The sequence below is a fragment of the Haliaeetus leucocephalus genome, unplaced genomic scaffold, assembly GCF_000737465.1.
Source record: "Haliaeetus leucocephalus isolate CR32 unplaced genomic scaffold, Haliaeetus_leucocephalus-4.0 Scaffold577, whole genome shotgun sequence".
NCBI classification, from domain to species: Eukaryota; Metazoa; Chordata; class Aves; order Accipitriformes; family Accipitridae; genus Haliaeetus; species Haliaeetus leucocephalus.
Genome location: NW_010973013.1, coordinates 7,322,319 through 7,336,216, shown reverse-complemented (window position 1 = coordinate 7,336,216; position 13,898 = coordinate 7,322,319). Strand labels below are relative to the sequence as shown.

Below are 13,898 nucleotides of genomic sequence, written 5' to 3'. Positions count from 1 at the left end.
CTCGGTGCGAGGCGGTACTGGGTTCCACGCCAGTCCCGTGGCCCAGGTGGGCTGCCCTGCCGGGCCTTTAGCCGTAGAAGGGGCCAGCGCCGTGTCCCGGTCGATCCGGAACGCTTCCCGCGATTCCTGGCGACCGGAGTCGTCGTGCGAGGCTAAAATCCGAAAGTTGGGGGATGTTGGGTGCGGCGGGGTGCTGCTGGCTCGTCGGCGTCCGCCCCGCCTTGGCGCTGGGAGCATCCCCTGAACCGCTGGGCAGAGCCGCATCCCAGCCGAGCCGGGCTTCGCGCGCCCTGGGAAGGTGGGAATGGTGGTGGGATGCTGCTGGGCGGGATGAAGAATGAGGCCGTCCCGTCTATGGCAGCTTGCGCGAGACTGCCAAGTATGCCGTGGTGGCATGGGAAAAGTGGTTTTCCAAGCCCACGGATCGATCCTGGGGGATGGTAGCCTTACTGTAGGGGTGTCTGGGTGCAGCTGGGCTCAGGACTGGGAAGACTGAGAGGGGAATCTGGGTCCCGATCCGGCTGGGATGTCGGGAAGGAGGGAGCAGAGGTGTGTGGGCTGAGCAGCATCCTCCCACATGGCTCGGCAGAGGTGAGGGCAACAGGCATCCGGATGCTTGGAGAAGCAGGGGTGGGCATTCCGGAATGGGGACAGCCCAGTGTCCCCGTGTCCTCAGGCTGCTCTCCTGAGGGGATCGCTCTTTTCCTGCCATGCACATCCCCTAAGGGCACGCTAAAGGAGATGGGAACAGCAGCATGGGGCACATCAACCTGTAGGGAGCCAATCTTGAGTTGGTTTTAGAGGCCACAGCTTCTCTGGGGTGACGGGGAGCCGGAGCTGGTGTGAGCAAGAGGAGGGACGTGCCGGGGACTCTTGTCCCGCGCTCTCTGCGTCCCTTCCATCGGTGACCCCCTGTTCTTCCCTCGTGCTGCTGGCAGGCCTACGAGCTCTCCACGCTGACCGGCACTCAAGTCCTGCTGCTGGTGGCCAGCGAGACGGGCCACGTGTACACGTTTGCCACGCGGAAGCTGCAGCCCATGATCACCAGCGAGACGGGGAAGGCGTTGATCCAGACGTGCCTCAACTCCCCGGACTCGCCCCCGCGCTCGGACCCGACCACCGACCAGCGCATGAGTGCCACGGGCTTTGAGGAGACGGACCTCACCTACCAGGTGTCCGAGTCGGACAGCAGCGGGGAGACCAAGGTAACGTTCCCTGTGCTCAGCTGGCACGCCTGGGAGGCGCGGGCTCTTCCCGTGGGACTCTGCTGGGAAAGCCCTGAACATCCCCGGCCCTCCTGGAATAGCAGCTTGGGAAGCTGAGGGTGGGTCCCCTTTTGCCGCGATTCCAGCGAGCTCGGGGCTGGCTCCTTCTGCTCGGCTGGTGGTAGCCGTGATTCGGAGAGGGAGGCAAGCGGGTGGCAGGTGTCCTGGCCTTGGCAGCGGGGGTCCCCACCGGCCCGGCCCACCCCCCCCCACGGCCGGTTCTCAGCGCCGTTATCTCTCCCCGGGTGTCTCCACGCTCTCGCACTCATTGATAAAAATTTGATTCTGCCTCCATGGCCTTATAAGGCCTGGTTTCCCTCGCCAGAGTCCCTGGCAGGGCCCCTCACATTCCTTATAAGCTGCAGCTGTCTCTTGCTTTGGTGCTGTTTTGGAAGGGGGCAGGGAGGACATGGGGAATGGAAACATTTGGCTGGATGGGCCTTTTCTGCTCCCTGCCCGGTGTCCCTGCAGGCGCCGGCTCTTGCCTGCCCATGTTGCTCGTGGCTTCTCGCCCAGGGTGCTGCCGAGGGCCTGCCTGTGGGTGCGGAGTCAAGCAATGGCCCTTTTTCTGCCGGAAGGGCCCTGCCTCGTCCCCGCATCCCCTGGTGCCGTTGTGAGAAAGCTGGTCCCGACATCCCTGCCGCTTCCTTTGCAGGCTGATGGTCGGGTCCGCAGGTGCTTGGAGATGGGAGGCAGGGGGAATTTGTGGTGCAAGGCTGGGACGACGTGCTGAACTGGGGGTTGTGCCGCAGCTTCCCGGGCCGGCGTTGAGTGCTGTTGGGCGCTGCGAGTTGCTGCGGCTCTGCTGCACCCGCGCTCGTGGCGTGGGTGCTGGGCTTGCTGCAAAAGCATCCTTCCAGGCGAACGGTGGCCTTGTGCTAGGAGCCCTCCAGCCGACTGTACGCAAGCCGCAGCAGCATCCTTGCCGTACGGTAGCCGCTAAATTTCAGCAGACAGAACCTGGAGAAGGGTGTTTGAGGGCTCTGCAGTAATCCCAGAGGCAGGGAGCATGGTCCCGAGATGTGCCCAGCGGCCACGATTCCTCCCTGCCCTCTTCCCCCACGTGTGTGCAGTGCTGCACCGAGCAAAAGCTTACCGCTGCTGAGCCCTGAGAAATACCAGTGGTCCCAGAGATCCCTGCAGGCAGAGGAGCTGTGGTGGGCCGAGGTGTTGCTGGCTGGAGAGCGATGTGCTGGAGCTCAGCAGAGTCCCTGGGAAGGCTTCCCGCTGATGGGATCCCAACAACGGCCCGGGCTGTCCCAGTATGGCGTGACTCCCTTGGGTGCCTCTGATTCCTAGTGTGAGCTGTGCCAGCCCTTTCCCGTCGGCAAAGGAGCCTGTGGTCACCAGCAGATTCTCCCTTGCGCAGCCCGTGTTTGTAAGGACTTGTGGCTCTTGGGCTTCTCCTGGATGGAAAGGCAAGTCCTGTGGGCGTTTTATCATGAGACAAGTTACCTACGCCTGGAATAATTTGGAGGCGCGGGAAGCGCTGTGTGTGGCAGCTGGCTTGTCCCTGGCGTGAGGCTTGTCCGCATCGTGTCCCTTAAGATTTTTTTCCTGAAAATACTGCTAGGTGGCCCCAAGGGAAGCGTGCTCTTGGGGTGCGGTAGCTCTGCAGAGGGGATCTTCTTAACACAGCTTCTCTCTGCCCGCTTTCTGACGCAACCCTGCAAGCTCCATCCCAGTACTTATGAGTGGCAATGCTTAGCGTGGAGTGCCTTGTGGCCACAGCCAGCATTTGGCATGGGGCTGGAGGAGCCCTGCGGCCCCGTCTTCTGCTTGACATTCCGGTTAAACCCACCCGTGGCCTGCTGAGGGTTCTTGTCACGGCAAGCCCTGGGGCTGGGGACCATCCCCACCCTGAGCCTCCCTTTCTGCAGGGCTGGAAGCCTGGTTTGGTGCTCTTGGCAGAGGTCAGCCCCATTCAGATAGACCAAGAAGCCCTCTGAGGATGCATGGAGCCTGTGGGTGGGCCATGCTAGGTGGCTAGCATCCTTGCTGAGGGGTGGGTGGTACGCAGGGCTGGGTTACGGCTGCCTCGTTGCAGGAAATTAAGTGCCTGGACCGTCAGGTCCAGCCACATAGGATGCTCCGAGAGGGTCGAGCAGTTGCTCCCTGGCATTCCCACGAACTCTGCTTCCTGAACTTCTGTACAGACAAAACCTGCTTGTCTTCAGCTGCTGCAGCAGAGTGGGGAGCAACGCAGCCAGGCTGTTACCTGTGGTCGGCAGCCTGCTGGTGTTCCTTTGCACTACAGCCAGCAGCAGCTTTGGCATCCTCCCGCTGTGCCGAACCCAAACTCCGTGCCACGGAGCTGAGCTCGGGCTGCAGCTGGGACTGGGGGACACTGTACTTCCAAGACAGCACCTATATCCTCACCATGGTACTGTGATGTGCTGACCCGTCTGATTTTTTGCGGGCCCCAAATGACACAGTGCCCTCCTGTAATCTCCCGGGTGCGGTTTTGTGGGAGAGGGGATTTTGGAAGGAGCTCAGGGGCTCTAGATTGGGGCGAGAGCATGGGAGTAGCCCTGATCTGGTCATCTCTTTTTGGGGTAGGAGAAAGGTGGGATTCTATGCGCCATCCGGAGCGCAGAACAGGTGTTGGAGACCAGTTTGGGATTTCCCATGTACCTCCAAGGCCAGTTGTCCTGCAACATCCGCGTAATAACGCTGGCCGGGGGGGTCTGAGCTGTGCTGAACGGCATTGTCCCAGGCAGCTCCCAGAAGCTGTGGAGTTGGAATCGTTTCTGTCCCCAAGACCCTACTATGGTCCAAGATGGGCATCAACTGGCCTGGGCTGTGCCCCGTGGTCCGCTCACGCTGTCCAGCGTTTATCGCACGTGCCGCGGCGGCGTGGGTCTGTGTAGACATCTCCCACCGCTACCTCTCTGCTCCGTGTTGATTCCCCAGGCGCTGCTCCGCAAACTGAAGTTTGCGGTCAGCTGTGGTGGGGAATGGATGTGCAGCTGGATCAGGAAGGGAAGGGCCCTTCAGGGCTGCTGTGCTGGTTCAGGGCTTGTCCGTGGCCCCCCTTGGATCGTCTCTGCTGAAGGTGACCCGTAACTTGGCCCCTGTTGGAGGCTGGCCTTGTGCATGTAGTCTGGGCTTTGCAGGATGCTGGGGGGGACCCCAGGGGCTCTGAGGCATCCCAGACAGGCATGAGGAGAAGGCAGTGGGTGTCCAATGCCAAGGTCTCTCCCAGCTCTCTTTCTGTACTGGAAGCTATTGTTGCAGTCCAAGAGAAACGCGGCAAAGATGGGATGAATCCGAGTCTCACCTGTGGCGGAGATGGGGCGTGCGTGGTTGGAGCCTGCTGGCACGGCGTCCCTCCCAAACACCTCTGCTGTTCCCATCATACTGAGGGAATTGCCCTCGTGCTTCTAGGGAGTCCTGGGAATCTTCCTGAGCAGGGTGCTGTGAATTTTTGGGGATGCCTCCTCCAGCCCTGAGAGTACGGAGTGTAAGGGGGGGATGCCAAGTGCCCTGGCTGCTTGGGCGCTCTGTCTCAGGGGTGTACAGCTTTAGGGCTGCGCCTGGGGATGAGTGAGCCTGGCTTTTCCAGCTGGGAACAAGACCCACCCTGCTCCGCTATGGACTGGGGGGAGCTCTGCCCTGTCACCCACGCGGGGAGGGCACCCACAGCCTCGCATGTCCCATGTGGGATGGCAGGAGTTTGCGGTTGAGCTAATGGAAAGTGCCTCCGCTGGGATCCGCTCTGTTGTCACGTGCCTCTTCTAATTCGGACTTTGGGGACTGCGGTGCCAAGGCGGAGGGGTGTTGCTCTCCTCCCTCCCCAGGCCCTGAGGCACGGCTGAGTGCCCGGGATTGGCTCCCCCCTGTCCAAAATGGGCTGCCTTCCCTTTTTTAGCTGTTCGTTGAGCTGTGAATTCCTCGTTCCTGGCAGCTTGACAAGCTGGGAACAAGGCTTAGCACGTGGGAGAGCTGGGCCCCCCAGCCTGCAGTGGGAGGGGTGGGAGTGTGGCAGCCTTAACTCTTTCCAGGCGTACCGGCGGCTCTGGTGGGACACGGGGACAGCAGGTCCCCCGTGGCATGGTCTCCAGTGGAGCAGTGTATTTCCAGTCCGCTCTTGGTCAGCTGAGCAGGGCAGGAGAGAAGCCATGGAGACCCTGGGTATCCGTAAAGAGGATTTGGGAGAAGGAGGCGTGTTGGGTGAAGCGTGACTGCCAGGGGCAGCAGGGATCGTGCTGGGCTTGGTTGGGTCCGGCAGATCCAAGCCGTGTCCAGCCGCACGCCTCGTGGCTGCGGAAACTGGGGTGTTACGTGCCCGGCAGCCTGGCGTATGCGTTCCTCCCTTGTTCCCAGACCCAGGAGGCTAGCGTTGGCCAAGCGTAGGGCCATTTTCCTCCTGGAGCTCAGCTTCCCTGGCGATGCCATCCTCAGACGGACGTACAGCTCCGATGCTCCTTGCAGGACCGTGGTGCCTGCTGGCTGTAGCTGACACGCGGGGTCGCTCGGAAGCGTTTGCCTTGTGCCCGTCTCCTGCTGGTGGACTGCCGAATGGGTGCTTCCCTTGGCCAGGTTCTCCCTTTTGCTCCAGGAGATCTGCGGAGGCATTCCCCGGGGCCTGCCAAAAAGCAGCTGTCAGGGCAGGGTTTGGTGTCCGGGTTTGGCCATACTCACCTCTCCCTTGCTGCTTTCGGTGTACAGCTGCCTTTAAGAGCCAGTTCTCGGCTTGTTCTTGGCCATGTGTTTCCTGCCATAAGGGAAGTGGTGCGTGTTCCTGACAGGAGACGGTGTGTTTGCCTTTATGTCTGTCCCTGCAAGGACTGCTTTTGCCTGTTGTGTGCCAAAAAGAGGCTGTTCTCTTCTTGGAGGCTACGGGGACTCCTGGGGAGGGGAAGGGTTGCTTCGTCCCCTGGCGTCTTGCAGGGAAGCCTCTGGGGGACCTGTATGGCCCTGGGCTTGTATCCAAGGTTTACGCTGAGCCCTCTCCAGCTCTCGTCACGCTGCGTTATTGGGCACAGTCTCTTCGTGTTTGTAAAAGCAGCTCCTCTCTGCTACCCTGGCTCTGCTCCGTGTGCTGGCAGCAGGCTACGAGGGTATGGTTTAGCGCGGGGATGCAACCTGCGGAGCCCGCTTCGGCCTCGTGGGCAGACGTTGAGCAGATCCAAGGGCTGGTCTGAGTTGTCACACTCTCTCCTTCCCCAGGACGCCCTGAAACCAGCGTTCACGGTCACCAACCTGCCGGGGACGACGTCTACCATCCAGACAGCCCCCACCACCTCGACCTCCATGCAGGTCAGCAGCGGCCCGTCATTCCCCATCACGAATTACCTGGCGCCAGTGTCTGCCAGCATCAGCCCCAATGCCGTCACCAGTGCCAACGGGACAGTGCTGAAGACTACTGGAGCCAGTGCAGTGACATCTGGGGGCCTCATGCCGATACCCACTGGCTTCACCCTCATGTCAGGTCAGTGCCTTTCGGAACCGAGGACTGCATCCATCCGTCTCCGCACCTGGAGCGTGTTGCTGCCCTCTCCAGAGGAGAGGAGACCTAGTGGCAGGAGGTAGCAGAGTGGTTGCTGCTGTAGGGTCAACCTGGCTGGGATTCCTTGCTCAAGCCCAGCCGGGCCGGTGGCTGGAGAAGGGCGATGTAGTGGCTGTTTCCTTAGAGTGCTGCTAGCTGGCCCTGCTGCTGGGAAAGTCGTGGTGGCAGGGAGCTGAGCTGGGACCCCAGGGCAGCACCAAGAAGCCTGGAGGGAGTGAAAAGAGCTGGTGGTGACAAAGCCTTTCTTTCTCCCTCCTTTCGGCAGGTGCTTCCCTTTCTCCGGGGACCCCTACCATTCCTCTCGCTCAGTTACAGCCGCACTCCCTGGCTTTTTCCAGCCAGCAGGGCCAGGTGCTCACGGGTACGGCTGGACAGCTGCAGCAGGCACAACAGACAGTCTTCCGCTTCCCTGCCAGAGCTGGAGGGCAGATTGTGTCGCTGACAGGTCAGCACTCGCTTCTCCTCCGCTTGCTTGAGGTGGGGGGATGGAGGCATCTGTGGGGGTCCCCTGGTCCTGGTCCTGGCCAGAGAGCTGACCCCCAACGGAGGTGGGAGCACAGAGGAGGCAGAGCACAGGCCAACCCTGGCTGCGGCTGCAGGGGAGAGATGGGGAGACAGGGCAGGGAACGCTTGGCGTAGGCGGGAGCAGCATCCTGGGGGATACAGACTGAGGGAAGCAGCGGGTTGTCAGTCTCCTGCCCCGGGGTTTGCCCTGTGGCTAGCAAACGTAGGGGAGACGGGTCCCCAGTGGTGCTGTGCTGCTAGGAGGACTGATGGAAGGAGACCGCAGGGGCTCAGATGCCCGGCGGATGTTTTCTGAGTGCTGGCGTTTGGCTCTGAGCAGCTGCCCCTGCTTTTGTATTTGGATCTGCAGTCAGTCGCTGAGCCACAGCGCAGAGGATAGATGAGGAGAGACCCAGAGCAGAGGAGGGAGCAGTGCTGCTCTGCCGCTTTGTGTGCGTTGTCCTTTGCAGGAGGTTTCTTGTCGCGCCGAGTCGAGGCTCTGCAAGTGTTGTACTGGGGCTGGACGTGCTCCTGGCTGGAGTTTCAGAGCAGGGCTAGGCTGTCCTTTGAGGGGGCAGCCGTCGTCTGAGGACCAGCGCTGAGAGTGAGGCGGCATTTCTTGTGTCCTGCCTGTTTGCGCACAAGCTGATGGGTCTGATAGCCTGCGTGCTTTCTTGGAGCCCTTCTGGCTTCCGTGGGCCCTGGCAGACGGTGTGATCCCATGCAAGGGGACTGGCTTTCCCTCGTGGTCTGGAGGAGCTAAGAGAATAATGGATGCGTGTCTCTGTGGTGTGGTGCGTGGGGAGATGCCCGGTCTGAGTGAGGTGGCTGGTGATTCCTGCTTTCTGGCATCCCTTGCTCTTCCCTCTGGAGACAGGACCTGAGCCTGAGGGCAGCTTTCTGTGCTGAGCAACGTCTCTGGAGCCAAAGAGCTTTGCAACAAGTGGGCTGGGCTGGAGGCTGTGTGGCCATGCCTCCGCAGGTCTGGGACGCACACCTTGTGGTCTCTAATCCCTTGATTGATGTCTTGGAGACCACAAGCTGGCTGAGATAGCTGTTCCCCGAGTGCCCAGTGGAGGATGGAGCCGGGCTGCAGAGCGTGAAGGCAGCGGAGCTCAGCTAGCCTGGGCATTTGGGCTCTCCCAGTTCTGCTCGGTGCAGTGAGATGATCCTTGCAGGGTTGGCTGAGGATGGGCAGTGCTGGGGGCATGTGCTGGCCCCTTTTCTACCAGCATCATCGGTGCTGTGTCTTAGTGGAGCCAGGAATGGTGAGGAGGACCCCAGGCATTCCTGAACCATGCCTGGGACCTGGAGACAAGCTGCTGTAGCCTTTCCTTTTCTCTCTGGAGCCCTGTAGGCCAGCTAACCCCTCCTTGGTCCCTGCGTGCCAGGAGAGAGCAGGTTTTGGCCTGCTCTTTGGGGCAGGTCCTGGTTTCTGCCACGTGCTGCTTTTTGGCTAGCCTTCCCCGGTGCAGTGCAGAGCCACGCTGCAGAGCTGTACGCTGCCGGAGAAGGACTTGGGGGGGTGACGGGGGGCTTTCACATGGCCCAGAGTGCCTGTATCCCTGCTGAGCCAACAGGCTGATGGGCTCCTCTTTTTCCCCAGGTGGTACCATGGCTCAGCAGGTCCCAGTCCAGGCGATCCAGGTGCACCAGGCACCGCAGCAAACGTCTCCCTCCAGTGACAGCAGCACTGACCTTACCCAGACCTCTTCCAGTGGAACAGGTAATTGGGACATTACAGTAACCGCTGTCTTCCTTCCTAACCGCTGCTGATAACAGCCCACACAAATAGACCTCACACCCGCTCCCTGCCCAGGATCCTTCTTCAGACCAACTCTGTCCCAGCCTTTCTGGCAGTTTCCCAGGTGTATTTATACCTGTTGCCAGTCCACACCGTGCTATGCTATGTCTAGGTAGATGCTGCTGTGCATAGGGCACCTTACAAGGCATTTCAGAGCCTCTCTAGGTACATCATCCGCTCTTACTTGCGGCATGGAGCTGGGAACAGCTTGCCCGGTTCTCAGATAGTTTCTTAGTGAGCCAGCGTTGCCCCTAGAGATTTTTACTCTCTGTGTAGAGGACACCTCTGTTGTCAGCAAAATCTGAGTTCAGGTGCCTGGATGGAGTCTGAATCCAGTTCAGCAGCTTTGTTAAAGCTTCACTGGGAAATTTGTACCTCAAGTTGAATTCAGTCCTGGGATATTTGGCTGCCACGCTCTTCTGCCTTCTCATACTCGTGAAAGGAGAGGTTTGAGCTCTCCTGCCTGTTCTTCCAAGAGCTTGGGAGAACAAGATGGGTATCCAAGAGCTTGGGAGAACAAGATGGGTATCCAAGAGCTTGGGAGAAGATGATGGGTATCTCCACGCACCTGCTGCTTCAGGACCGCATGCCAAGGGTGGCTGAGGGAGGGGTGCTGAGCGGGCTTGTGAGCGTAGCAGACCCCTTTCGCGTGGCTCACGTGCAGTCTGTCCTGGTGCCAGTGACCCTCCCGGCAACCATCATGACGTCGTCTGTGCCAACCACTGTGGGTGGCCACATGATGTACCCCAGCCCACATGCGGTGATGTACGCACCCACATCTGGCCTTGCGGACGGTGGACTTGCGGTCCTCAACGCTTTCTCACAGGCGCCCTCAGCGATGCAGGTGTCCCACGGCCAGGTCCAGGATCAGGGTAAGACAGCCGTCTGGGTCAGTGCTCCCTTAAGTGCTCTGACACCCTGATTTTTCTCATCTCGCATGTATTTGTGCTGTGTATTAATTTCATAGAATTTTCTTCTAAGCAGTCGTAGCGGCTGTACGAAAGCCCGGCAAGGGTGATGATTGGTGCGCGCTTTTAGATCCCACCATTCTCCTATGCATAGGATTGCTTGAGCCGTTTGCTGGGGAAAAAGGGCGAGAGTTGCTGGGATGGGTGGCTTATGGGGCAGGCAGCAGTGGAGGAAGCTAGGAGATTCTGAAGAGGGTGTGTGGTTGCATGAAGGGGGCAACGCAGCATGAAGCCGTGCAGGCAAGACTTGGATTGAGGGCTTGCGCCTGCCTCTCCCAGTGTTTGGAAAACTAGTGCATTTGGCTTGCTTCTGGGATGCCTCCATGCATGCAAACAGGCACCTTCATCCTTGCGAAGCTCCGTGGAGCTCGGAGGAAGGACCCAGGGGGGAGCACCGTTTAAGGGACGGTGTCATTTGTGCTTTCTCTCTCTCTCTGTGGCAGGTGGTGTCCCCCAAGTGTTCCTGACAGCCCCATCAGGCACCGTTCAGATCCCAGTCTCGGCTGTCCAGCTTCACCAGGTAGGCGCAGAACGGTACTTGTGGGTGTTCGGGGGGGGTGTCCTCGCTCTGCCCCTGCTCGCGCATCCTTTGCGGGTCTGGAGTCTGAATAAACATGTCTCATCCATTCTCGGGTAGGGGTGGTCCTCGGGTCTGGGAGAGCTGTCAGTGCCATCCACCCTTGGGTGAGGAAGCCTTGCCCTCCTTGGACAGGCACCCAGCAAGGACGGTGCCACCCTGGCTGCTGGCACGCACGGTCTCGGGGCACGCTGTCCCGTCCCCCCAGTGCTTCCTCCTGCCTTTTCTCTCTAGATGGCTGTCATCGGGCAGCAGAGCAGCAGTGGCAGCAGCCTGACGGAGCTGCAGGTGGTCAACTTGGACACCTCGCACAGCGCCAAGAGTGACTGAGAGGCCTCTGCTGCTGGCCTTGCGCTGTCCCCGGCTTGCCACGCCGGTGCCGGGGCTGGCGGCAATTCCTTCTCGTACAGACTGCACCAGTTATTTATTGTTGCCTTTTCACGTTTCCTTCATCCACACATGCACACACACACACACACACGCACCCACCCACCCACTCACACAGGCATGCACGTGGGGCTGCAGGACCCACCCGGGGTGGAGCGGTGCTGGGGCCGTGCAGGGCTTGGGGGGCGTTTGGATGCTGCGATTAGCTGTGCTTGTCTCACGCCAGCCAAAGAAACTTGTCTCTTTGAGGGGAAGATTGTTCTGCGCTGTAAATAAATACTGCGGGCCGTTCCCAGCGGGAGGCTCTGGCTCCTTCTGGGCGCTCTGAGTCACCTTGCCCATGAGTTTTTCGCTCTGCGTGGGGCTCAGCTCGGACCCAGAGCCGTCCCGCCGGCGCAGCTCGGAGCGGAGCGGGCCGAGGCTGTGCCGCTTGGCCTCAGCAATGTGCCTTTGTCGGGGTGACAGATCCTGGCTGCAGCAACTCACCCTGGGCTCCGGACAGGGGAGAGCCGGCCGGCTTTGTACGTGCATCTCCAGTTGGGTCTGCGCGCCCTTCCCTCCGTGGCACGTCGCCCTGTCCTCCTCGTATGCACTACAGCGAGCCTTCTGCCCTCAGTGCCAGGATCTCCAGGAGCACAACGATGCCCCGGAGAGCTCGTGGTGGTGGTGGTGGTGGTGGTGGTGGTCTCTGTGGCCGCCCCAGCCCCACGCTCTCCTCTCAGCCCTCGCACTGCTTGCGGACTCCGTACACCCAGGGGAACGTGGCCGGGTCTTTCCCACATCCCCCTGCAGCTCCGGCCAGTGCTTTTTTTTTGTGTTTTTTTTTTTTTTTAAATTTCTGTGTCTGATGCAAGGTGGAGAAACAACTCAAGTGTCAAAGGGAAGAGCCCACAGGGCGCTGAGCTGCCGGGCAGGTGGCAGGTTCTTTTTCTGAGCACCACCAGGGTGATCTGCAGGCCATCCTGGGCTGTGGAGGAGCTGCTGTGATGCCTGTGCAAGCTCAGCAAGGCCAGGGGAGAAGGGCTGGAGCGTGCTTGGTCCTGCATGGGAGTTGCTGTGAATGGCTCTGCTACCTAGCCCTGTCCCTGGAGGGAGAGTGAGCGAGAGAAGCTGCTGAATCCTTAGAGGAAGAAGCAGCTACTGTAACTTTTTTTTTTTTTTTAATTTTTAAGTTAAAGACAAAAGAAGCCTTGGAGAAAAAAGAAAAAAAAAATTAAAAAAAAAAGAAAATGACTTTATTTTTCTAAGTGTTAAACTCAGTATTTATGTAATTCTTTAAGGAATAAAAGTTTGGCTCCTGTACAGTTTTCATGGGGTTTGTACCAGGGGGATGGGAGAGGGGTGGGTGGGCATGGAGGCAGGAAAGGGGCCTTGCTTTTGAGTTTGTATTGTAACCTTGGACATGTTCCCTCAGCATTAGCGTTTAAGCTGTGCTCTCCACCCACCAGCATGTGCCAGGGATCAAGCTGAACCGAGTGGGATGCTTGTTTCCCCGCTTACCTGTACTGAGGACTCCATACCCGTCATTTTGGGCTTAACGGGCAGAAGGCAAGTGAAGCGGTGGCTGGTCTCTAGAAGTGAGAAACCCATCCCTCAGGAGCAAGGGGCTGGCAGCGTGCCTGGGGGCCAGAGATGGGCTGGGTTTTCTGACGGCCGCCCGGTTCGCCTCTGGTCCTGGGACCTGCGGCCGTTCTTGGTGTGGAGCGGTGCTACCTGTGACTGCCGAAGGGATACGGGCATCCCCTACTCCTCCTCGGGTGGTGAGGGGCCAGCAGTGGCTTTATCCCTGCTCACTGTACGGGTAGCACCTCCTGAACTTCTAGCTGATGATCTCTGGGCTGTCGTTCCCCCTCTACAGCCATTCCTTAGCGCACGGATGCGGACAGGTCCCCTCCAAGCCCCCCTTGCCCTGTGCAAAGTGCTCCCAGAGCGGCGTTTCAGCCCTCTGTCTGAAGCCTGGGAAGGGCTTGGGGGGGAGCGGGGTGGGTTATCTGGTGAGAGAGATTACGAGCTGCCTCCCCTTAGTATCCTTGCTCTAAGAGCGATGCGTATCCCGCGGCTCGGAGCGCGTGGGAGTGCTGTGCCATGCCCCTTTGCTAGGTGTACGAAGGCTGCTCGGTGACGCTTCCGAAACAAGGCTGGGTACCTAGGAGTTCATCCAGGGAGAAGGACGGGGTTGGGTTGCGTTGTCCCTCGCCCCAGCGCATCGCTGTGGCCCGGCTTTGCTCCGCTTTGCTTGTGCTGGCACTGCGGAGCAGAGCTGTTGGGCTGGGGTGGCAGGAATGCCCCTGCTGCTACAGGGGCTCTGATCGCGTCCCCTCCCTGGCTCCCCAAAGGCAACTGCTGGTTAAACGCTAATGGTGTATTTTATTTAAGTGCAGACTTGTAAGAAGACTTGTGTATCAGGGATGAATTGGCATTTATTGTGTGGTGACATTTTTAGTTCATTTTACCGGTTTGAGGGTTGTGTGTGTGTGCGTGTGCGTGTGTGCGCGTGTGTACGCATAAGTGTGTGTGGGATTTTTATTTTTTTTTCCCCCTCCCCCTCCAGTTTCCAGGGTTGTGTTTCTGGAAGGATGTGGAAGTAATCACAGTACTATGTACAGAGCTTTCTTTTGTATTAAAAAAAATTACTCTTTCAATAAATGTTATCATTTTGTGCACAGATTTGGGATCTTGGCCATGCTTTGCGGGAGGGGAAGACACACGCCTTAGGGCCAATGAATGGGGATCGGAGGCAGATTCCCGCACCGGTTTGTGTACTGCGGAGGGTAGGGGGGCTGTCTGGGCATGATGTGGCAAAAAGGGGCTCTTTGCAAAAATCTCGATCCCTGCTGCCTCCTGGGCAGGTGAGACCTGACCGGCTGGGCTTCTACTCCGG

At 59.4% G+C, this 13,898-nt stretch overlaps 1 protein-coding gene across 1 annotated transcript in view; it reads left to right on the top strand.

The window, feature by feature from the left end:
- The window catches only part of SRF (serum response factor (c-fos serum response element-binding transcription factor)), a 12,680-nt gene extending 518 nt beyond the window's left edge, over positions 1–12,162 (top strand). The window contains exons 2-8 of the mRNA XM_010577824.1: positions 939–1,205; positions 6,438–6,699; positions 7,043–7,222; positions 8,888–9,007; positions 9,766–9,957; positions 10,497–10,573; positions 10,865–12,162. Coding sequence (XP_010576126.1) covers positions 939–1,205; positions 6,438–6,699; positions 7,043–7,222; positions 8,888–9,007; positions 9,766–9,957; positions 10,497–10,573; positions 10,865–10,960 — 1,194 coding nt within the window. The 3' untranslated portion in view covers positions 10,961–12,162. The remainder of the gene's footprint in view (positions 1–938; positions 1,206–6,437; positions 6,700–7,042; positions 7,223–8,887; positions 9,008–9,765; positions 9,958–10,496; positions 10,574–10,864) is intronic.
- The last annotated feature ends 1,736 nt before the right edge of the window (positions 12,163–13,898 follow it).